At 43.4% G+C, this 22,519-nt stretch overlaps 2 protein-coding genes and 3 non-coding genes across 13 annotated transcripts in view; all 5 read right to left on the reverse strand.

The window, feature by feature from the left end:
- Positions 1 to 11,653, reverse strand: part of Msh4 (mutS homolog 4) — a 48,998-nt gene extending 37,345 nt beyond the window's left edge. Inside the window, exons 1-5 of one of the 2 annotated variants that reach the window (NM_001282054.1) lie at positions 10,183 to 10,406; positions 9,693 to 9,844; positions 6,921 to 7,103; positions 2,800 to 2,957; positions 2,340 to 2,450 (exon numbers count right to left, since the gene is read on the reverse strand). In NM_001282054.1, coding sequence (NP_001268983.1) covers positions 2,340 to 2,450; positions 2,800 to 2,871 — 183 coding nt within the window. In that variant the 5' untranslated portion in view covers positions 2,872 to 2,957; positions 6,921 to 7,103; positions 9,693 to 9,844; positions 10,183 to 10,406. Of the gene's footprint in view, positions 1 to 2,339; positions 2,451 to 2,799; positions 2,958 to 6,920; positions 7,104 to 9,692; positions 9,845 to 10,182; positions 10,407 to 11,186 lie in introns of those variants that run through there. The other variant, NM_031870.3, reaches the window with a different exon arrangement.
- A 1,150-nt stretch (positions 11,654 to 12,803) lies between these two features.
- Positions 12,804 to 18,481, reverse strand: Rabggtb (Rab geranylgeranyl transferase, b subunit). 8 transcript variants are annotated; one of them, NR_028094.1, is made up of 10 exons: positions 18,449 to 18,481; positions 17,440 to 17,547; positions 16,206 to 16,403; positions 15,776 to 15,881; positions 15,579 to 15,676; positions 15,061 to 15,113; positions 14,864 to 14,974; positions 14,305 to 14,414; positions 13,570 to 13,719; positions 12,804 to 13,256 (listed from the first exon to the last, which is right to left on the reverse strand). NR_028094.1 is itself a non-coding variant. In NM_001163478.1 (9 exons), the coding sequence occupies exons 1-9, from the start codon at positions 18,449 to 18,451 to the stop codon at positions 13,116 to 13,118; spliced, it is 996 nt and encodes a 331-aa protein (NP_001156950.1). In that variant the 5' UTR covers positions 18,452 to 18,481; the 3' UTR covers positions 12,804 to 13,115. The 8 variants fall into 8 exon arrangements, 3 of the variants coding, with proteins under 3 accessions (NP_001156950.1, NP_035361.2, NP_001156951.1); NR_028095.1 differs by lacking the exon at positions 18,449 to 18,481 and having other exon boundaries at positions 17,440 to 17,718; NR_028096.1 differs by lacking the exon at positions 18,449 to 18,481 and having other exon boundaries at positions 14,305 to 14,430; positions 17,440 to 17,718.
- On the reverse strand, positions 16,082 to 16,126 carry Snord45b (small nucleolar RNA, C/D box 45B). Its single transcript, NR_028561.1, has one exon. It is a non-coding gene; the product is annotated as a small nucleolar RNA, C/D box 45B (small nucleolar RNA).
- Gm24494 lies at positions 17,125 to 17,205 on the reverse strand. Its single transcript, XR_003954767.1, has one exon. It is a non-coding gene; the product is annotated as a small nucleolar RNA SNORD45 (small nucleolar RNA).
- Positions 17,644 to 17,704, reverse strand: Snord45c (small nucleolar RNA, C/D box 45C). The gene has a single exon (NR_028525.1). It is a non-coding gene; the product is annotated as a small nucleolar RNA, C/D box 45C (small nucleolar RNA).
- Positions 18,482 to 22,519: the final 4,038 nt, after the last annotated feature.

A 22,519-nucleotide genomic window follows, 5' to 3' on the forward strand; every position in this document is an offset into this window, starting at 1 on the left:
ATGATAACTGCTTGAACGTCTGAACCTGTAATCTAGCCCCAATTAAATTTTGGCGTTATAAGAGTTGCCTTGGTCACAGCGTCTGTTCACAGAAGTAAAACCCTAACTAAGACACACTATACAAAACAGTTCTATTAACTGTTATTGTAATTGGTGTTCAAGGGCACAAAACATAACAAAATATGTAAATAATCTTGGCATTAAAAAATTTCCTGGGGTTGGGGATTTAGCTCAGTGGTAGAGTGCTTGCCTAGCAAGCCCAAGGCCCTGGGTTCGGTCCTCAGCTCCGGAAAAAGAAAAAAAAAAAAAGTCCAAAAAAAAAAATTTCCTAGTTGGGTAGTGGTGGTGCATGCCTTTAATCCCAGCCCTTGGGAGGCAGAGGCAGGTGGATTTCTGAGTTCAAGGTCAGCCTGGTCTACAGAGTGAATTCCAAGACAGCCAGGGCTACACAGAGAAACCCTGTCTCGGCCCCTCCCTCATCCCAAAATTCCTAGTAACAATAAAAACATATGAAAAAGTTTCCTTATAATGGCAGGCTATCCAAGTAACTTACCTAGGCCTTAACGTTTTACCTAGGCCTTATATTCCATCTAGGCCTTAATATCTTATCTGGTCCTTAACACTAATAGTCTATTAATGACTGAGAGTCTGCCTTGTTTTTGACAATAGGAGATATGAAGCCTAATAATGCTCATTCTTGATTAAACTAGTTTAAGGTAGATTTCTGCTATTTACAGCCAAGGCCTACAAGACCTAATCAAAACAGCACATTGGGCATGACTACATGTGCCTTTATTCCCAGCACAGGCAGAGCCTGGCAGATGTCTAAATTTGAGGCAAACATGGAACACAAAGCAAGGTCCAGGCCAGCCAGGTTACATAGTGAGATTCTGTCTCAGAACAGCAGCAGCAGCAGCAACAACAACAACAACAACAACAAACAACAACAAACAACAACATTCAACCGCAGCCGAGCCATGTGGGAGCTTTAAGAGGCTTGTGTGACTGCAGGTGCTCAGGGTACAAAGAACATGAGAGCCCAGCAGCCCGAAGCCTCAGCATGAGAAGTCTGTAACTGCAACAGAATAATGTGCATGTGGGCAATGATCTGCCCCTTTAGGGGTTACTCCACCTGCAATGCTGCCAGCTGTTTGGAAGCACAACCACAATTGACAAGACAGATGAGCCAAGGGAAGCCGCAAACCACACCTTAAAGGCTCTGATGGAGCTGTCCTCAGTGGTTTCCTGTCACAGTCCCAAAGAGGGAGGCTACAGTGGCAAGCTGAGGAGGAGTGTAAACTAGAGTAAGCTAAAATCATTCCCCCACATAGATGAAATTATGTAGAGGAAAAAGCACTTGCCAACAGCTGCCACCCCTAAGACCAGGAGAGCTTCAGTTTTGGCCAGCCTGATAGCATTGTCACTTCCAAAGAAACAGGACTTTCTCTAAGGATCCGGACTTGACTTTTGTATATTCTGAAAACCTGCGATGTTTGCCACAACCTAGAATCATCTGGGAAGAGAGCTCAATTGAAGAACTGACTTTATTAGGTTGGTCTGTGGACATGTCTCCAGGGAAACTGTCTTGATTGCTAATTAATGAGGAATCCAAGCCCATTATGAGTGACACCATTGCCTAGGCAGGGAGCCTGAACTACATAAGGCAGGAGAAAGCCAGAGGAAAACAAGTAAGCAGGCAGCGTGAGTCCACTGCGCTTACCTGTCAATGTCATGTGACAAGCTGCCTCAACGCTTCCTTTGCATCCCCACAATGGTGGACCATAGCCACATAGCCCTCGCTGTCACAGAACTCACTATGTAGACCAGGGTGGCCTGATGTGTTGCAATTGTTAAATAAGCCCTTTCTTCTCCTAAGTTGCTTTTTGGTCAGAGTGTTATATCACAGCAGAAGAAATAAAGCTAGAACCCCTCTTAGCTACCCAATACAGCTTTCTTTTGTGCTTGAAAGTAAAACACTGGTGACAGACCAAGAGTACCCTGCCTCATTTTTATCTTTTTTTGTTTGTTTGTTTGTTTTGTTTTGTTTTTTTGAGACAGGGTTTCTCTGTATAGCCCTGGCTGTCCTGGAACTCACTTTGTAGACCAGGCTGTCCTCGAACTCAGAAATCTGCCTGCCTCTGCCTCCCGAGTGCTGGGATTAAAGGTGTGCACCACCACTGCCTGGTTTATCATCTTTTAATAACATTTTAGATTTCAATTTGCATTAATTGACTACCTTAGGATTTTAAATAGTCACACAATTTCTTTTTGTAATATTATGACATGTATTCTAAATAAATAATTACATTTTGAATGTTACCAGAGTGAAAATATCTTACCTTAAAATTTTCTGTGATCAGAGTAAATAACTTGGTTGAATTTCCCACAACACAAGCAGTATTTGACATTATTATTTCCAAAGGTGATAAAACTTGGAGTTTAGTGATCACCTGAAATTGTTAAAATGATCATTTTCTAAATGTAAGCAGTTTCCAAAGTAGTTTTATATCCTAAAAAGTAAACTGTTGAAGTGCACAGATAAAACTCAACAGTCTGAATTTAACGTTTCAGTCAAAATATATTTTAAATGATATACTAAATATCTATACCTAGGTACAAATTTAAAATACCAGAAAGATAGGTCATGTTTTACTCATTTATTTCTAGAAGTTTAAACTCAAAATAAATCTAAGTTTTTCAAATATCTATTCCCCATAAAGATTAATGAATGTCTTTTTGTTTTTGTCTTTGTGTGGATCTAGAATTACTTCAAATTTACAAGTTGCAAAAACAGCTTACCTTTGCATATGTTGTATTGTCTGCAAACTGTGACAACATAATCTGTGGGCTTTTTAAATCAATGCTTGCCATTCCTATCTCGCCTCTGGCCAGCCCTCTTCCTTCCACCACCGCTACAATGACTGATGGGGCGTGTGCAGACACCGCAGAGGATGTGGCTGGAGACAGGTGGCATGAAGAACACATATGAATGTTACTGGTTGCATATAGCTCCTTCATGGAAGCTATATGCAAAGTCCTAAGTCTAGTGGTTCTTATATCCTCTGTTTATTCTTTAATAATGTCATCCATACATGCACACAATTTATCTGGCTCACACCCACGTGCCCCGCCCTGTCTCACTCCAGGAACACTCCCACTCCCATCTCCTTCCACAATCACATCCTCTCCTTTGTTTCCTGAGCCCCATTAGTGCTGCCTTCAGGTGGTGACTCATCTCGCTGCCTTGACCTTCTGCAGCTCTTATAAGGTAGGTGCCTTGTCTAGTTAATAACATCCGAAGGGAATCTTTATTTTAAAAAATAAAAACTTCATTTTCCAAAACAAATAAGATGATTAAAGCTCAGTGCTGGGTCAAAACTTAACTTCACTCTAAGGATCTTCCATTTGCCTTAACTCTGAGATAGGATGTGTATCCTTGGCTACCCAGAACTTGCTGAGAAGATCAGACTGGCCTCTGACTTGTGGCAATCTTCCTGCCTCTCCCTCCGAAGAAGTTCTAAGATTACAGGCATACACTACCAAATGCTGTATGCCAGTGATGAGGTCTTAGCAAACTCAGAGGTAGCTGTCCATACATCTGACTACAGGTTTCTAGTTCCTGGGCTGAGGTCCCATGCCAAGCCTTAATTTTACACATAGATGATAAATTTATAGTGTTTTATTTTGAAATTTGTTTGATTGGTTTTTGTTGTTGGTGGTGGGTTTTTTGTTTTGTTTTGTTTTTTGACATAGGATTTATCTGTGTAGTGCTAGCTCTCCTGGAGCTTGCTCTGTAGACCAGGCTGGACTCAAGCTCAGAGATCCACGTGCCTCTGCTTCCCAAGTGCTAGAATCAAAGGCATGTGCCACCATCACCTGACTTTTATTTTGAATTTTATTAAAATAAAGTCATTAAGGGAATTTTGAGTTTGGTGTTAAAATACATATTGTTCAGCAGAGTGTGGTGGTGCATGCCTTTAGTCCCAGCACTTGGGAGGCAGAGGCAGGCGGATTTCTAAGTTCGAGGCCACCCTGGTGTACAGAGTGAGGCTATACAGAGAAACCCTGTCTCGAAAAGCAAACAAACCAAAAAAAAAAAAAAACCCCAAAAAAACAAACCAACAACACATATTGTTTGCTAAAATGATCTCATAATAAGTAACTTTATCTCGAAAATCCAAAAAAAAAAGGAATTTTAAAGTGAAAAGCATAATGTTGAACTCAAGAGCTGGCTACAAGCAGCAAATCAATGCACTGTGCACCTGTGAGTGCACAGCTATGGGCACCAACAGTCACCAAACGCTTATCATGTGTCAAGGGCATAGTAAGTTATTTACTTACACTTATTTAACTGTTATAAAACTCTATCAAATATATACTTCTCTTTGCTCAACTTATTTTCAAGAAGACTGAGAGATTAGCTCAGTGGTAGAGAGTGCATACCATGTGTAAGAACTTGGGTTTAATATTCAGCATTATGAATATGAATATGAATGAATGAAAATAAATGAATAAAAATGAGTGAATAGCATGTATAAAACTTCAAGTGTACATACAAATGCTTAGGATGGCAGAGATGCAGAGGGGAAGTGAGAAGGTATGTGAGATTCTGGAAATGATGGCTGGAGAAATGTCAGGCAGCTCTCATGGTGATACCCACACACTCACCCTTGATCTGTTAGCAATGCAGAAGCAAGACTACTAGAAACAGTGGGTGTGGTGCGGAGTTCTATGGCTTCTCTGTGTCCTCAGAATTCAGATGCTGAAGTGAACCCCCGGCATCTAAGAATGTGACCTCATTTACCTGGATCTGAAAAACACGTCTGGGCTGGAGAGATGGCTCACTGGTTAAGAGCACTGACTGCTCTTCCAGAGGTCCTGAGTTCAATTCTCAGCAACCACACGGTGGCTCACAACCATCTGTAATGGGATCTGATGCCTTCTTCTGGTGTGTCTGAAGACAGCTACAGTGTACTCATATATATATAAAATAAATCTTAAACACAAAAAAGAAAGATGAAAAACACATCTGCCCTTTACAGGGGTAGTTAGTATTACTGAGGCCATTTGAGTGCCCTTATGACTGGCACACAAATGTGAGAAGTTTAGGGCACACAGAGACTGTAGGAAGAGACTAGAAAAAATGGCTAAGAGTGAGACAAGCAGAGAGGCCTCAGATAAGACAGTAAATGTTTGTAGTATTTGGTGTAGGAGCTCCAGAAAAATGAGTGGAATAAATGAACACAAAACAAATATGTGTGTGTGTGTATACACATATATATAAAACATTACAGATGTAAAACACTATATATATAACTACACACACACACACATATATATAAAACATTATAGATGTAAAACACTATATATATAACTACACACACACACACACATATATAAAACATTACAGATGTAAAACACTATATATATAACTACACACACACACACATATATATAACATTATAGATGTAAAACACTATATATATAACTACACACACACACACACACACACATATATATATGTATAGTGTAATTTCTAAAAGTACAATAACCATAAAGATCCTAAGAGTGTTGTGGTTGGATGTGAACGGAAGAGTTGGCCCCCAGCAGGTGACACTACTGAGATGGTGACTGGGTGTTTGCTATCTAACACATGTAAAGATTCTTTTGTTTGTTTGTTTGTTGTTTTGTTTCTTGAGACAGGGTTTCTCTGTGTAGCCCTGGCTGTCCTGGAACTCACTTTGTAGAACAGGCTGGCCTCGAACTCAGAAATCCACCTGCTTCTGCCTCCTGAGTGCTGGGATTAAAGGCGTGCGACACCATGTCCGGCACATGTGAAGATTCTTAAAACATATAACGACAATACTAGGCCAGAAGAATATTCACCTCCATTATAACAGTGATGGTGCTACTGTCACATATGCAGTACGTCTCCCCTGAGATGCCATCATATGTCACTACACACTTTTTTTAAAAGGCTAAGCATGAGGGTTCACACCTTTAACCCAGTACTCAGGAAGCAGAGGTGGGAGGATCTTTGAGTTCAAGGCCAGCCTCATCTATGGAATGAATTCCAGGACAGCCAAGCCTACACAGAAAGGTCTGGTCTCAACGATCATCAAAACCACACACACACACACACACACACACACAACCACCCAGCATCTTAAAGCGTATGCACACATGCTAGGTAGGTGTTAAGCCCTCCTTCTGGAGAGAGACTCCATCTCTCCTCAGGTAGCACAGACAGAGCACTTTCCTTGGGAGGAAGCAAGGTGAGGTGCAGCGTCTGCAGGCCGGCCAGGGAACTTCAGGACCACAGCTCTCAGCCATGGCTGGGGGAGCTGTTCTGAGAAGCAGCTGCTCCGAGTTACCCATGCTCCTGCCCCACATCTCAGGGTTCCCAAGCTAGACTTGGGTGGGGTCGTTTCTTTGGTCTGTTCTTAGTATCTGGGGTGAACAGACGTTTGTTCTTACCTTCCCAGGAAAAGTCAGGCACATTTACACATCATGTAGCCAGGACGTAATCTTATATATGTCTTAGGAAACTGGTGCACACAAAATACACACTCACTGACCCCTCAGCAAAATTGAGTACATTTAGTTTAAAACTCAGTAGTAGGAAAGCACTCACGGTTAGGGTTAGGGAGTACTCTTAGGGTCAAGTTTTTCACTTAAGCATCACATGAGAGAGATTTCCCTCCTGGGTCAGAAAGGTTCAAATAACACAAGGTTGCATTTATTAACAAACAAGAATGGAAATCTCATAGGCATGTTAGCCTGCCCTGAGGTGCACAGGGGTCAGTGATATATGCACCTTTCCATCCTTTCTATCAGTGGTAGATGAACCTCAAATGAGCTAACCACCCAATTTTTAATTTATGAAACTTTAAAACATTTTAAAAGATCATCAGTTTTACCTGAATATCCTACTTGTGGTGTCCAACTTTTATGCCCTGATCTCTGGGGATTTCCAGCAGATAACGGAGTTCTAAATGTATGTGGGTAAGTGGTATCTCGTGCAGAAGATGAGCTTGTACCAACAGGAAAACTGGATGCAGCTCTGTGTATAGCATAAGATCTTTTGTTTCCAAATGATGAACCTAAGTTTGAAATTTTATGATTAATTCTTAATGATTAGCATTAAGGAATTATATATTAATTTCTAAAATTTATATATTGTCTATAAAATTTAATCTGATTAATTTTAAAATTATAATAATGTAAATGATTATTGGCAATTTTATTCATAATAACCGTATTAGTATGCATTATTATACGTGGCTCCATTGTAACATTTCCGTGTGTGTATATATTGTATCTTGATCATATCCAACCTCCATTATTATCCTCTCTTGGCCCCTCCTACTCTGACCCCTTCCTTGTCCCAAAGGATTCCCCTCTACTCTCATGTATTTTTTTATTAGTGATAATTTGTGTTTGTTATTTTTAAGGCAAATCTCACTATGAATCTCAGGGTGGAGTTGAACTCACTGTGTAGCCCAGACTTGCCTCCACTTTATGATTCTCTTTCCTCAGTCTCCTGAGTGCTGGAATTACAGGCATGTACCACCACACCTGGCTTGATAATCATGTACCAGCACCTGCTGATAAGGGCTGGGGGTGTGGCCTAGTGGGTAGAGTGCTTGTCTGGTATGGATGAGGCTCTGGGTTTCATCCCCAGCATACATAAACCAAGTGAACTCACTACTTGAGAGATGCAGGAAAGGGGTTCACAAGTTCAAGGTTACCCTCACCTAAAGAATGAGCCGAGACCAGCCTGAGACACATGGGATTTTGCTTCAAAGTAAGTTAATTTATTAAAGAGATATTCTGATAGGGGTCTTGAGTGTATGAGTTCACTGAAACTCTTGCTAAAATTAGAAGGGTCCTTTCAGTCACCAGGTGTAGTTTATACTATAATTAAGTGTCTTTTCCTTCATCAACTCCCTCATCTGAACGCCTCTTCCTATGTAAATGGTGTTATGAAGTCTCAGCTTCAGACTCTGCACTTTTTCAGAGGGTTGCTTACCAACATGCTACCTACTTCACAGTCACGTCATAACATTTCATACAGTGTACATAAATAGCCTAGCACAGTGTCTGCTAACACAGAAGTTCCAAACAGACAAACAAGCAAATGAAAAAACAGGGCTTTTCCACACCCTTGACTTCCACATCGTTTGTCTGAGCCCTCTTTACACTATCCACAGCTTCCTGGACCAAGCCCTTTTCCTCTGCCTTAAGTGCTGGCCTACAGTGTTCCATGCTTTTAAAACTTCACTACTACATGGACATTTTATTTTCCCTGGCCTCTCATCTGTTATCCCTGTTCCCGCCTGTGGAGAGCTTTTTGGGGTGCCACTTGGCAGGAGTCTGACATTGGCCAAGGACAAGGAAATGGGCTTCAGGCAGGAATCTGACATTGGCCATGACGAGGAAGTAAGCTCAGGCAGGAATCTGACATTAGGGCATGATAAGGAAGTAAGTTTCAGCAAGAATATAACTTTAGGCTGTAATAGGGAAGTAGGGTAAGGCAGGAATTTTAATCTTAGGGTGGAAGAGAAGAACTAGGCTTCAGGCAAGATTTGGGGCTTGGACAAGGAAGTGGGCTCAAGTATTTTGGTCACTCTGACTCTGACAATTCCTTTTTTTTTTTTTTTTTCTCGAGACAGGGTTTCTCTGTGTAGCCCTGGCTGTCCCGGAACTCACTCTGTAGACCAGGCTGGCCTCCAACTCAGAAATCGGCCTGCCTCTGCCTCCCAAGTGCTGGGATTAAAGGTGTGTGCCACCATGCCCGGCTCTAACAATCCCTTTTAAACAACTGTAGGGAGAGTGATCACAGGACTTCGCTTGCTGCCTTGCTAGTTCCTTATTGTACTGCTCACCCAAAATACTTGAATGTAGTTAAAATGGTATAAAAAGTGGATTGAGCCGGGCAGCACGCCTTTAATCCCAGCACTTGGGAGGCAGAGGCAGGCCGATTTCTGAGTTCGAGGCCAGCCTGGTCTACAGAGTGAGTTCCGGGACAGCCAGGGCTATACAGAGAAACCCTGTCTCAAGAAAAAAAAAGTGAATTGAATCTTCAGTCTCAGAATTGACTAGGGTCATGCTACAATGTTGTGTCTTTTTTTTTTTTTTTTTCCTTTTTAATCCTCACTCTCGCACTGGAGAACCTGTTGACTGATTGTGTGGGCTTGGTCACCCGCTGACATTCATTTCCTGATGACTTTCAGGCTTTCATTTACAGCCTTCACTCATCTAACACACTACACAAGTTGAGAACATTCCAGTTGCAGCAGAGGGCAAATGTCTAGGCTTTGTGGGCCACACAGTCACTGTCAAGGGCTCAACTCTGGCAGTGAAATAGGGGTTCAGCCTAGGTAGTGTATAAATCAATGAAAACAGCTATAGTTTTTCAAAATAATTTCTATATATTGGAATTTGAATGACATATGCCAGGAAATAATCTTTTACATTTTTCTCAACCCTCAGTTCCTCACGCCTTTAATCCCAGCACCGAGGAGGCAGAGGCAGGTGGACCTCTGACTTCCGGAATACAGAATAAACTCTGCCTTGAAATAACAAAAGAAGCAACAAAACAACAACAATAGCAAAACAAGCACTGTGAGTTCGAGGCCAGCCTGGTCCACATCGCCAGTTCCAGGACAGCAAGCGTTACATACAGAGACCTTATCTCTAAGAAAAACTTAAAAGTTAAGATGTTGGAGATGCGGCTCAGCGGTTAAGAGCGCCTGCTGTACAGTCATGCAACAGAGTCCAGATCCAAGCTTGTTACCCATCTAACAATCAGGGCACAGGGCCTTCCTACCACAGAGATTGCCTGTAAAGGATAAGGCAGAGAGCAATTAGGGGAGACTCCTGATCTTCATCTGGTAGAAAACAGCACACATTCATTAAATACTCAAGATCATATACCACCCATGTCTACATAAGTGGGTCTGTCTTGTACGAGGCTCAGGTCCCTGTGCCAGGTTCCCACTTCAGAACTGTCAGACAGGCCATCCTCATGGTAAGCTTTTTTCCCTCAAGTGCTTTTTACCTAATATTTAACAGAGAAGACTTCACGATTTAACTATTTCTTCCCTCACAACATCCAGCCAACTCTTCCCTCATAAAACCCACTCAACCAACCCTGTTCTTGTAATGAACTGAACTCACCCTGAAGGACTTTTTCACCTAAGTGTACGGGTGTTTTGCCAGTATGCATGTCTGTGCACCGGAGACCAGAAGAGGGCAGCAGATGCTCTGGCAGCAGAGTTACAGACAGTGGTCAGTCTCCATGTGGGAGCTGGCAGTTGGAACACTAAGCCTCTGAAAGAGTAGCTACTTCCCTTAACGGGCGAGCCATCTATTTGATCCCAGAAGGCCTTATTTTTAACAAGGCCTTGATAAGATGTTCACTTTAACCTGTTATCATTCCATTCTAGAACCTAAAGAGTAAAACCCGTCGGCCAAAGCTCAGCTCTCCACTATTAGAAACTATTACACACAATCTCCCATATATTCACTATATATTTGAAGAAGTAGGGGACCATCACGATGACTCAACGACTAGAGAGGCATTACCCACCAAGCCTGACTCAGACCTTAGTTGGATTCCCAGAGCCCTCTTGGTGGAGGTGGAGTTTTCTCCGAAAAGTCGTCCTTTGACCTCTACATCCACCCCTTGCACACTCATATACTCATAGAGGGGAAAAAGGGAAACTTTTTTTTTTTTTTTAGGAAAAAAAGTTAAAGGCCAGCCATGGTGGTATAATTCAGTACTCAAGAGGCTAAGGCAAGAGGATTGCTAGGAGTCTCCAGCCAGGCTTTCCTGAACTTCAGGACAGAAGAGCTTCAGGACAGCCTGAGCCATAGAAAACCTGCCTTTTAAAACGAAACATGAAGTTAAGGCTTTACATGGGAATACTAGATGGGTTACCCTTCCTCTCACGTCTTAATGAGACCGTTGTGAAGAGTCAAGACTTTCTCCCCTGTGTTTTGATTGGTTTGAAATTGTGTTGCCCAGGCTGGCCTTGAAGCGTAGTCGCCAGTGTTGGGATTAAAGACACAAACCACTCCCAGCATGAGTGACTGTGGAATCCTGGCCAGACTGCTTTCTCCAGCAGGGCGCCGAGGGCAGCGCCCGCCCGGGGAGGTGACCAGGTGAGCCGGGGCCTTGCCTGGCGCGGACGCCGGCGCCGGACTGCTGCTGCTGCTGCTGCTCCTGTCGGCCATGGCGCCTTCCGTACTCGGCCTGGACGCGGAGGCCAGGGTCCTCCCGCATGGGGCATCCCTCCGCGACGGCGTCCAGCGTGGGGAACTGGAAAGCGATGCAGCCTCCTGCCTCAGCATCTCTCCGGCCTTTCTGACTCCCAAGGTTCTGCGCGCGTGGCTTCGAGCACTCCAAGGCTGGAGGCCGCACCGCTGACAAGGCGGGAGGCTAAGCGCATGCGCAGTGCTGTAATCGCGCAGGCGCAGGAACAAGCAGCACATGATGCACACAGCGCAGGCGCAGTTCAGGGGTGAGCAGCGAGTTTCTCACCTTTGCGTCCAGGGTTGTGCCGGTTTATTCTCATCACGTGATTCTGGAAGCTGTAAGCCTCTTCACTCCTTAGGTACCAGGCTCAACAATTTATAGCCCACTAACCACCTAGGTTGTCAACAGTTCATTTTGAAGGAGGGGGGCTTTCTGAGGACTGAGCCAGGGTATTGCATATTTAATACGCCCCAGTTACACCCCCAGTACACAGCATGTGCCCAATGTCTAAGAATGAAAGTCTTCGCTCAGTTGTACACATAGCATAGTACGGGACAGAGCACAACACGGGTGAGACCACATTAACAATTAAAAACAGCACTTCTCAACCGTCCTATTTCGAGTACTGCAGTTTTGCACATAGGGTAAAAACAAACTACAGTCTTGCTCGAAACCCTTGGGAAGCTCTTCAACAATCAACACATAAAACATCTTCTAGGTGACAGAACTGAGGATAAATGTTCTCCAGCAAATAGGGCATTCACACTAGTACCTGCAAACACTAGTGTGTAGTGAGTGTAGTTTGAGCAGGAAAAGCCCCTGTAGAAAACTTGAGGGAAGCAGCTTGTTTTAAGTAGGTGTGGTCTTCAAGGAACATGTCTGCAGGCCTGCCCTCCTAATTGACTAAACCTTTGAAACTCTTTAAGCAAGCCCTAAATTTCAAGAGTCGCTTTGCTGGTCACAGCATGTCTTTACAGAAATAGAACACTAAGGACATGTAGACGATATTAGTTATGTGTAGCCTCAAGGTGACAGCAATGCTTAAGCAACAATCAGGAGACATAAAACACACTTGGAGATACCTATTAAAGATGTGGAGTTCCAGTGCAATGTAGGACTCTCAAAGAGGGGAGACGTTTCCTTCCTTAAATATTAAGGGGTAGAGGTCCTTAATAGTAAGTTACCTCTCTAGTAACTGACCCAGGAGCGGCTATAGACTAGAGTCAAAATTACATTTATACCATTACTATTCACCCAACCTGCAACCCACCCAGAGTAACCACATTCAAACCCTTGAGACATTAACACCTCACAGGGCCCCCATCACGAAACAACACCTAAAGCCATTATGGAGTGGACCAATTCTTTGGGGATGACTTTCAGGATCCTGGCTAACTCAACTGCATGCCTGAGAAATCCAAGCCAACAGCAGACTAGAGTTCCCTGAAAAATGTACTGTACCCTCTGCCCCAACTATAAATAAGGTGTTCACACTTACAAAATGGTTCAGTTCTAAATAAAAAGCTATATACACAACAGCCACTGATTTTGACCTTTATTTAAATTATGAGTTTCACTCATCAGTTTTATTAACAGAAATCACTTTCCATCATTGATTGTTACACGACAATAGGACACGGGGAGGCATCAGTTAAATACCAGCTCTAAATAGGACTAACAAAAACTGGACTCAGAAGACTAAAGATCTAAATACAACATATTTATTTTACAATACTTATATAATTTATCATTAACATATGATATACAAAATATTAAGTCACGTCTAGGTTTGATAAACACTTCAAATACAGCAGTAATTCATATTGCACACTACAGCATCTCTCCCATCTGACTAGCTCACTAGCTCAGGCTGGACATTCACCCTCTGAAGCACCTCTTCTGGCATACAGAAGACAGGGCTAACAGGCTTGATCTGCTCTTCTCCCAGAAGTGACAACCCAGCAATGCCAAATAAGGTATGAAAGGGATCCACCTGTGGGAAGTTCACAAACATGGAAAAGGCTCAATTATCTATCTGTCCACAGTGAAGTGTATCTTGAATACCACTTTAAAAGTTTTCTGAAGACAAGTATTTCTAATACTAGACATAAACAATTATCACTACAAGATATTTCTATCAGCTCTAGCCTTTGTAACTAACACATTTTAAAAAAACACCCAAGGTAAACCCCCAAGACAACCTTTGGACTATTTCTTACAGGGCACTATTTTTAGTGCATTAGAAATGCCTATAACCATGAAAGTCAATCAACAATGAAAAACTGCAAAGCCAGAATTGTACTGACCATATCTCCTGGTCTGTCTGCAAATCCTCCCGTCTCTTCATCTTGACACGCTAAGATGAAACTTCGAAGCTTTTCTCTGTCAATCCAATGAAGTCTCCCGATGATCTTTAGGGAGGCCAACACCCACCATGAATAGCACACATCTGGTAACTAGAGAAGGGGAAGGGGGAGCCAGTAAGACAGCTGCCTCTACTGCACCATTGTATTCTCTCAGATTTGATGGATTCTTTTTTTTTTAATGTCTAATCCCGTGTTCCCAGACATGATTGTAGGGCAAACTGAGACTACCTCCCATTTGTCTCTCACACCACCTCAGCACTGTAGCTAGCTACACTAATAATTCCAGCACATACTAATAATTCTCTCTGCCTTTCTCACAAAGCAAGCTCCACACAGTAACTAATTATAGATCTGGAGCTCAGACTAGCAACATTTGAAGTGTTCACAATCCATTTTAATTTATTAATTGACTAGGTCCCCCTAATAGAGCTGGCTAGCTTCAAACTAAGACTTCTTGCCTGTGCCTCCCAGGCGATTAGGTTAAACTAAAAGCAGGGCCACCCCCAACCTCAGTATCGCTTTTGAGTATCTGTACATGTCCCAAGGCAGAAATGAATTCAGAGTCAATGAGACCCCAAGCTCTCTCCTTAAGGGATCTTAAAACTATACCTGAGAAACCCCTCAGTTCTAAGCACACAGCACCATGAATGCATAAAGAGCCACTATAGATAATACCTTCTCGGGTCTTCCATTGAGTCCGCCTGAGGGCAACTGCCGCTCACAAAGCCACCAACCAAGTAGGTCGGAGTTCACTTGGTGCAACTGACTAGTTATGGCCAGGAATCCTGTGCAACAATAGATCTAAAATTACAGACATAAAGTACACAGGTATAGTTTAACAGTAAATGACAGACACTACCAAAATTACTAAAGCTCCATCTTTGTTATCTCAGGTTGTATTAGTAGGTTCAATGCGACAGTGGAATGCTATACTTATGCACAATGTTCTCTGCACTGGGTAAGGTTAGTTCATCTGTACGAATAAGGTCAGGGTCATGCCTCCAATCCCAGCACGTAGCAAGCCCCGAGGACAGCCTGGACTACACACACAGTAAGCCTCGAGGTCAGTTAACAGCACAGAATGCAGACCCCACATAAACAGACAAATGCCAATAAGGAGCACTGGTGTTTACTTAGGGTGAAGTTGTGTAGACCCAGCATATACACAAAACTCAGTGAGAAGGTGTGGCCATTCACAACACAAAACCCCTATAAACTTTAATTGCAAAATTACCTGCCCAGCGTGAGATTCAGAGCCTGGTCTGCACCCAAATCCACCATCAAAGTTCATGCAGGACAAAACAAACTCAATCGCCTTTTCCACATTAATAGCATCAAGCTTGCCCTATGACGAGAAAGGAAGCAGCCTATTACAGCTACCTAGTACTCAAGTGTTTAATTCGGTCCTTTAATGCAACAGTCAAAGCTTACCAAAAGAGCCAAAGTTGCCACCGCACAAAATGAGAATCTTGTATCAATTTCTCCTAAAAGACAAAAAGAGCCAAGGCAGACATGTAAGTGCTACCAAGTCACCTAAGAACAAAACCCATTAAACTCCCCAAAGTCAAGACTGACTATGCTCACTAGGAGGCAGTCCCCCAACTTCTGAGGAAACCAGCTAGGCAAATAGAAAGCAATAGCCTAGTAGCTTGCAAGGGCCCAGAAAAGAAAGGAACCTATAAAATGGCAGGAGTATATGCCTCGCCCCCCATTCGGGCTAGTAATTTAGTAACATAATCAAAGCCCTGCTTTAAAAAAGGTTCACATCCCACAAAGCAGCTGGTCTCAGGACTGCATTTTGTTCCCCCCCAGATTATCTAAATTAATCAAAGGAAAAATTTCCATCTCCCAACTCAAGATATTTACTAATTTGACAAACGTTTAGAGACCTCCCCAGGTCTTTACCTTCAGGGAAGTTAATTATTATTGGAGATAAAACTTGAACCTACCTTATCTTTTAGTGTGGTGTGCTGACAAGCCAGCACGGGGCATGCTGGGACTTCCAGCAGGCCATTTTATTCCAGTTAGACCAACTGCTTAGTGGGACCTGAAAAGACGGAACAACTTGAAATCTTATGATTACTACCACCAAGACAAAAGATATTCTGAGTAGGAGTAGCTGACAAAAACTGCAATCTGGTCTTACCCCAAATGTCTCCAGCAAAGGAGCCATCTTCTTTCTGTAGGCTCTGAACATAGGCCACGACCTTATCTACGTTGATAACATGAACACTGTCATACAGAGTAAGAATCTGAAAGACAAGCGGGTGTCACAGGTTTGTCCTGGATCAGAGTCACCCACCAGGCCCTCTCAAGCTTACTATAAACTTCTTGTTCCCTTGATAAGGTAAGAAACAGGTAGGGCTTTAACTATCCTCTGGCTCTTCATTGAAACCAAATTTGAACTGGACTGTGCTTCAATTAACATACACAAGGAGTTCACCTTCCAAGGTCTCAGTGTAATTTGTAACTTGCATCAGGTTAGCATTCAGCTAATACATGCCATGACATCACTGACCTGTGGGAAGTAGCCTTTGGGTGGTCACAGCAAGTGGCAAGGTTTCACAAGGGCTCACCTGGACAGCACTGAGCGTGTACAGAAGGTGGGGGTCGTGCCCAATGCTAGCACTTATTCCCCCACACTCATGCTGGCACGACTTGATAAACACCAGGATTTCTTCTCGGTTCATGCGATGAAGCTGTCCCATGAGGTCCATCACAGTCAGGCCCCAATAGACGCCGCTCATTCTCAGGTATTCAGACATGCAGTATTCCTAGGAGAAGCATCTCAGATTTGCCACTCTGACTTTACATAACCCACCTCTACCTAAGTCAGCTGTGAACAACTCGTAAGGCTTTAGAGTGGCGGTTGCCGACCCTTTGGGCCCCACATTCTGATTCCTAACAATGAAACTAGTTATGAAGTAAGTAGCAACAAAAGTTATCTCATGGTCGGAGATCGCCACAACACGTAGAACTGTTAGGAAAGGTCACAGCAGCAAGAAGATTGAGAGCCAATACTCTTAGTCTCCAAGTGCTAACCTCAGGTGAATTAACCAAAAGCAGTATTGATGCCTACTGTTTACTAAGCATCAATTATTGCATTCTACAAATGAAGTCTATGAATACGGAAAGATAAATGACGCTAAAGATGGGAACCAAATGAAGCATTACCTCACAAGCATTTATTCAGGTGAAGGCCTCACTGGCGTGCTGCCAAACCAAACCCAAAAGAACCAGGTGCACAGTTGGCAAGAAGGCCACACATTTGGGCCTATGATTCCCACTAACTGAAAAGTTGTAAAGACAGTCAAATGCCACGCTCTCTAAGACAGAGAGCTGCTGCACAAATACTTTTACCCAAATGACTCCTCCTTGGAGGGTCCCCCCACAGCTTGGGCCTTCTCAAACTCAGCCACCCCTGCTTGCTGCTGGCAACCTCCCCGGCCATTTCCCCAGGCACACCATTACATCAAGTTTAGGTAAAACCTTTTCAAGGTCTCAGCGTAATTCTAGAGCTAAAGTGTTATGACACATCAGCGAATTCAGATAATACATGCCAACACATCATTGACCTTCAAGGTTTTACCCCAGACAGAAATGAGCAAACCCCTTCTACCTGCAGCCCTGCACTTCCGCCCTTTATGTACCAGCACATGACTGATGTGGTCAAATACCAACCTCTGATATACAAGGTACACCTATAATACATTTTAAATCAGGCCTCTCAATTAGTATTATACAAGTAAGTATTATACTTATTGCTGTTAGTCTTAGAAACCTTTCAACAGAAAAAAGAATCATACGCACATAATCATCTTTCTTTGAGCCATAGGAAGCAATATAATCGGCATGCTTCTCCAGCAACAGGGTGTCAGGCGCATCTGACTTGATAGTAACGTCTTTCTGCTGTGTGCCCTTCCAAGAAAAAAGCAGAGATCCCATTCACCATCCGGAAATCGTGACATCTCAGACTCACACATAGCCAGATCTCAGTACTTTTTTTCTTTCAGGTCTCAGAGTAATTCTAGAGCTAAAGTGGTTTATAATCAACTTTAGATTCAGAATACATGCCAGCTCATCATTGACCCGAATCTTGACGCTTATCTTTTGAGTTATGCCAGAAATACACACTCTTGCTTAACAAGTTTGAGGCTTCAGCGCACCTTTCTACAGTCTTCACATGCTAACCCCTTTGCTAAATAATCAGACCCATTAGCTCCAAATTCCACCTTCGATTCTAAGACTCACCCAATAAGTAGGTCAAAGCGATTGCCAAAATAAATTTCCTACTTTATTCAGAGTCTCGGCTATGAAGCCCTGTCTGGTCTGGAACTCCCTGTGTAGACCAGGCCACCTGCTTCTGCCTCACTTCTTTAATCCAAGAGTGTTAGGATTAAAAGGCGTGGGCCAAGGCCGACTTCCTTCCATCCCAGTTAAAATGTTTAACTATGAAACAACATTCGTAAATGATCATGTAACCTTCAAAATACAGGCACGTACAAGTCCCCGATGTTAAGAAAAAATATCAGGCGGCCCAATCCAGGAAGGCTCGCCCACGGTCCGCGGATAAGATCCCAGGCCTCGAGAAGTGCAGAAAACGCTGAGCCATACACAGCTCAAGCGGCAGTCCAAGTATGGCCTAAGGAGGCCGAGGCAGGGGCATTGCGGAGAGCTCCAGGCCAGCCTGGGCCCCACAAGAATGATCGCCTTGCAGGCCCGCCTGTTCCCCATGCTGTGCGAGCCCGCGATGCCCCGCAGCCCGACCCACCGCCCAGACCACCCCTGCCTCCGCGCACCGCAGCGACGGTGCTCTCACCATGTCCGACCGCCGAAAGACTGAAGCGCGCGGGAGCACGGGGAGTCAGGGCCCGCGCGCCTGCGCACACGCGCCCGCCCGGCCGCCCACGCCCTACGTAGCTGGCCACGCTCTGCCCGAAGGACCCCGCGGCCGCGATTTAGCCGGTCGCACACCTGCCTGAAGGACTCCGCGGTCACGATGCAGCCGGCTACGAGTCTGCCTGAAGGACCCCATGTCGCTCAGTTTGCAAAGAGCTTTCCTTAGCATTCAAGGAGCCTGGACATTGATGTCAACCACAGCGTTCAAACCCGGAGTGCTAGTGCAGACCTGTTATCCCAGCACTGGGAAAGCGGAGGCAGGAGGATCAGTGATCCAAATCCTCAGCTGTGTAGGCACTTGGAAGCCAACCTGAGCTCGAGTCCCTATCCCCAATACCCTCGAAGATTGATCAGTTATAGAGTGTCTGTTACCCAGCTAATCAAAAAGCGCCACATATATTGCTATGGAAAGATCCTTGAAAGACACCAGGTGAAAATACATGCTTCGTTTTGATCCCAGAAATCATTAAAATAAGGTTAATTTTTCCACTCTGTGCTGGTAAATTAATATGGTTTAACCTCTTCATTTTTAACCTTTTTTTAAAGTCCTGGGCCTTGAACTCACAACTGAAAATGCTAGGCATGCGATCTCCCCCGCCCAGTTTGCCTCTTCAAAGAATAAAGTATGCCTCCCCACCCTAAAGAACTATAGCTGCAATGCAACTAACTAGTTATAAGTTCATTTATCACTCTAAAGCCAAGATGTCAGATACAGCCACGGGAGGGATTGGAATGTGGCCAGTCTAAACTGGAAAATGCTGTAATCGTAAAATACAAATTGTGTGCCACACTTCTCATTTTAAAGTTTGTTGGCTGCCTTCTGAATATCTATGCTTATATTCATTAAAAAAATGCTACTCTTAGCCATATTCAGATAAGCCTTTCTATGCAGAGACTCTTGGCTGCCCAAGGTTCTCAGAAAATACATCTGTTGAGGGCTAACCTCTTTTTAGAGCTTAGTGACTATCATTGAAGAAGGACACAGAAAGAATATAAGAGAAAGTAATCGGAAAAGGCTGAGAAGCCATCTTCTGGGCACAACAGCCACTGCAACCTTGAATTCAGAGTCACTGTGTTTATCTGCACTGGGCTTGCACATGAATGACCCTGACAAGGGTCAGTCATCGATGGGGAAGGGATTCTGGGGCCTTGCCCCTCTCTGCTGACCTAATGGGTACAGACACATATACTGAGAAAGGGGGAGTCATTCTCTTTATATGTGCTTGCTGGCAAGCTGACCAGGCATCGGTGGACTTCTCCAACCCCATGGCCACACAGACAGCCCCAGTTAAACTCAGTGAGTCACAAAATAAAAGACATGAATGTGGGAATGAGGGTTGTAAGGAGGAGAAGAAGCTGATGTGTGGGAGGGAGATAAGAAATGGTAGGGAGCAAGAATAATCAGAATGCATTCTACACATGCATAAAATGGTCAAAGAACAAGGGGGAGAAGCACTGTTGGCTGAAGTGATATTTTAGATATATTGGGTTAAATATATTATAAAATTAATGTAATCTATTTTCACTTTTTAAAATGTGACTTAGGAAAAAAAATTAAAACAATCTGTAGGGCACGCATTATATTGTTACTGTTAAATGGATGTCTACTTTCTCTACCCAGAGAAGTGCCTGTCACTTTGTAAATGGTAGAAAATACCTATAATGCCAGCACCTGTAAAGCTGAGGCAGGAGGATTACAAATTTGATGCCATCCTAGGCTGTTTAGTAAGTCTGAGGCCAGCTTGGGCTACATAGTACAACTCTACCCTCCAAAATAAAAGAGGGAAACGTTTATTGCTATTAAGATTTCTAAAGATCTATTTATTCTTATTTAGTATTGGCAGTTTGTCTGCCTGTGTGTGTGTGTGTGTGTGTGTGTGTGTGTGTGTGTGTGTGTGTTGCCTAAAGAGGGCAGAGAGGATGTAGAGTCCCCCAGATCTGGAATTACACACAGCTGTGAGCTGCCACGTGGATGCTAGAACTGATCTTAGCCATGGCACCACCTCTCCAGCCCATAGTTAGAACAGTTTTAATTAAGGTTCATGCTGTGAACTGTTGGAACTATAGTCCTAGCTCACTAGCGTTTAGGATAGAGGCAGTGTCTAGCTGGCCTTAACGTGTTGACTGTATCATGGAGCAGTGTTCATTTCATCAATGAATGGCATTGATTTTATCAACTGTAGGACACAGTTGATTGCAAAGATGAGAAATGAGGAGAGAGTAGCCAGTGTCTATTAATTTTCCAGACTTCCGGGATAATTACTATGATAAAATGTGTATTTCTGAATCAGTGAAATAGAATAAGTATGGAGCGGTTTCTGAAGTAGCAAATTTAAAGCTCTACTTTGGGACGAGGACCAGATAGCTCATTCTCTGCTAGTGTGAGACCCTGGGTCCATTCATTCTCTGCCAGTGTGAGACCCTGGGTCCATTCCCCAGCTCTTAAAGGAAAAGGCACTGGAGAAACTGTCCCTGATTTCTGATTTCTTTACCCCATCATTTTTCATTCATTTTAAATAGAGGGAAGTTGTGAAGGTTAATCTTGTCTGTCAGTTTGACTGAATCAGACACCACCTAAGAGACAAGCCTTGATCACTCCTAGGAGGGGTTTTCTTTTTTGTTTTTTTTTTTTGTTTGTTTGTTTGTTTGTTTTTTGAGACAGGGTTTCTCTGCATAGCCCTGGCTGTCCTGGAACTCACTCTGTAGACCAGGCTGGCCTCGAACTCAGAAATTCGCCTGCCTCTGTCTCCTAAATTCTGGGATTAAAGGCGTGTGTCACTATGCCCGGCAGGAGGGGTTTTCTTAATCAGGTTTTGGGGAAAGGCCCACACTAAATGTGAAGGCACCTCCAGTAGTAATCCAGATAAAAGGGGTGCTGCAGAAAAAGCTTTGCTTTCTGCCTCAGTGCCTTCTCATCTCGCTGTTAAATTTATGTTGCAGCTGCTATGGCCGACACCACAATCCTTCACTGATACCAGAACCCAGTGTCTTCAAGCTTCTACCAGACTGAAGACTACCAGATCTCCAGGAATCATGCAGGACTCCAGCACCAGGTGCATCTTCTGAGGCATCCAACTTTGTAGACTAATCAGTCTCCCAGTATGAAGAAGACATTTTTGGATGCCCCAGGCCGTATCAGGTAAGCTAATCTATCTAATAAATCCTGTTAATATGTATCATTTCTATTTGTTTAGCTCCTCTTAAGAACCCTGATTATTTCAAAAATCTTTTTGTGTATGTGTGTGTATACATGTGCACATTGTATGTGCCTGTGCATACATGTATATGCATGTGTGAAGGTCAGGGATCAATGTTGTTGGATGTCTTCTTCAGTCTCTCCACCTGATTTTTTGTGACAGAGTCTCTCACTAAACCTAGACCTCGTAGATTTGGCTAGACTAGATGTGATGTCAACAAGAACCAGGGATATAGCTTTCTCTGCCTCCCAAACTCTAGGATTACAGGCGCACACAGCTAAACCACACTTTCCTGTGGGAACTAAGTATCCACCTAAGCCCTCATGACTATGCCACAGTATGAACTGAGCTGCCTCATCAGACCATTAAATCTTTCTCTTTAACATTTATTTTGTGGTGTACATGTGCACATGACAGACCATAGTGCACTTGTGGAAGTCAGAGGACATCTTGAATCTTGAATGAGTTTCTTCTCACTGTCTACCACATGGGATCAACTATTGAACTCAGGTTGCCTGGCACGGTGATAATTGTCCTACTCATTGATCCATCTCACCAGCCCATGAATGAAGTCTTATCTAGTGTAGGACTTCATGCTTGGATAACCAGTGCTGAAGAGAACACTCTAGGTAAGATACAGTTATAAAAGTAGAACTTGAACTTTGTTAATACTTTAAAAGATGGGATTGTCTTAGTTAGGGTTTCCATTGCTGTGAACAGACACCATGACTAAGGCAACTCTTATAAGGGACAACATTTAATCGGTGCTGGTTTACAGGATCAGAGGTTCAGTC

This window comes from Mus musculus, chromosome 3 (genome assembly GCF_000001635.26).
Source record: "Mus musculus strain C57BL/6J chromosome 3, GRCm38.p6 C57BL/6J".
NCBI classification, from domain to species: Eukaryota; Metazoa; Chordata; class Mammalia; order Rodentia; family Muridae; genus Mus; species Mus musculus.

Excerpts from the sequence above, each read along its gene's own strand:
- Rabggtb (NM_011231.2), bottom strand. The coding sequence starts at position 17,574 with ATGGGATCTCTGCTTTTTTCTTGGAAGGGCACACAGCAGAAAGACGTT. Across the intron at positions 15,882-16,205 it reads ACACGCTCAGTGCTGTCCAG|ATTCTTACTCTGTATGACAG; the intron begins GTGAGCCCTTGT and ends CTTGTCTTTCAG. Across the intron at positions 14,975-15,060 it reads TGGCAACTTTGGCTCTTTTG|GGCAAGCTTGATGCTATTAA; the intron begins GTAAGCTTTGAC and ends TTCTCGTCATAG.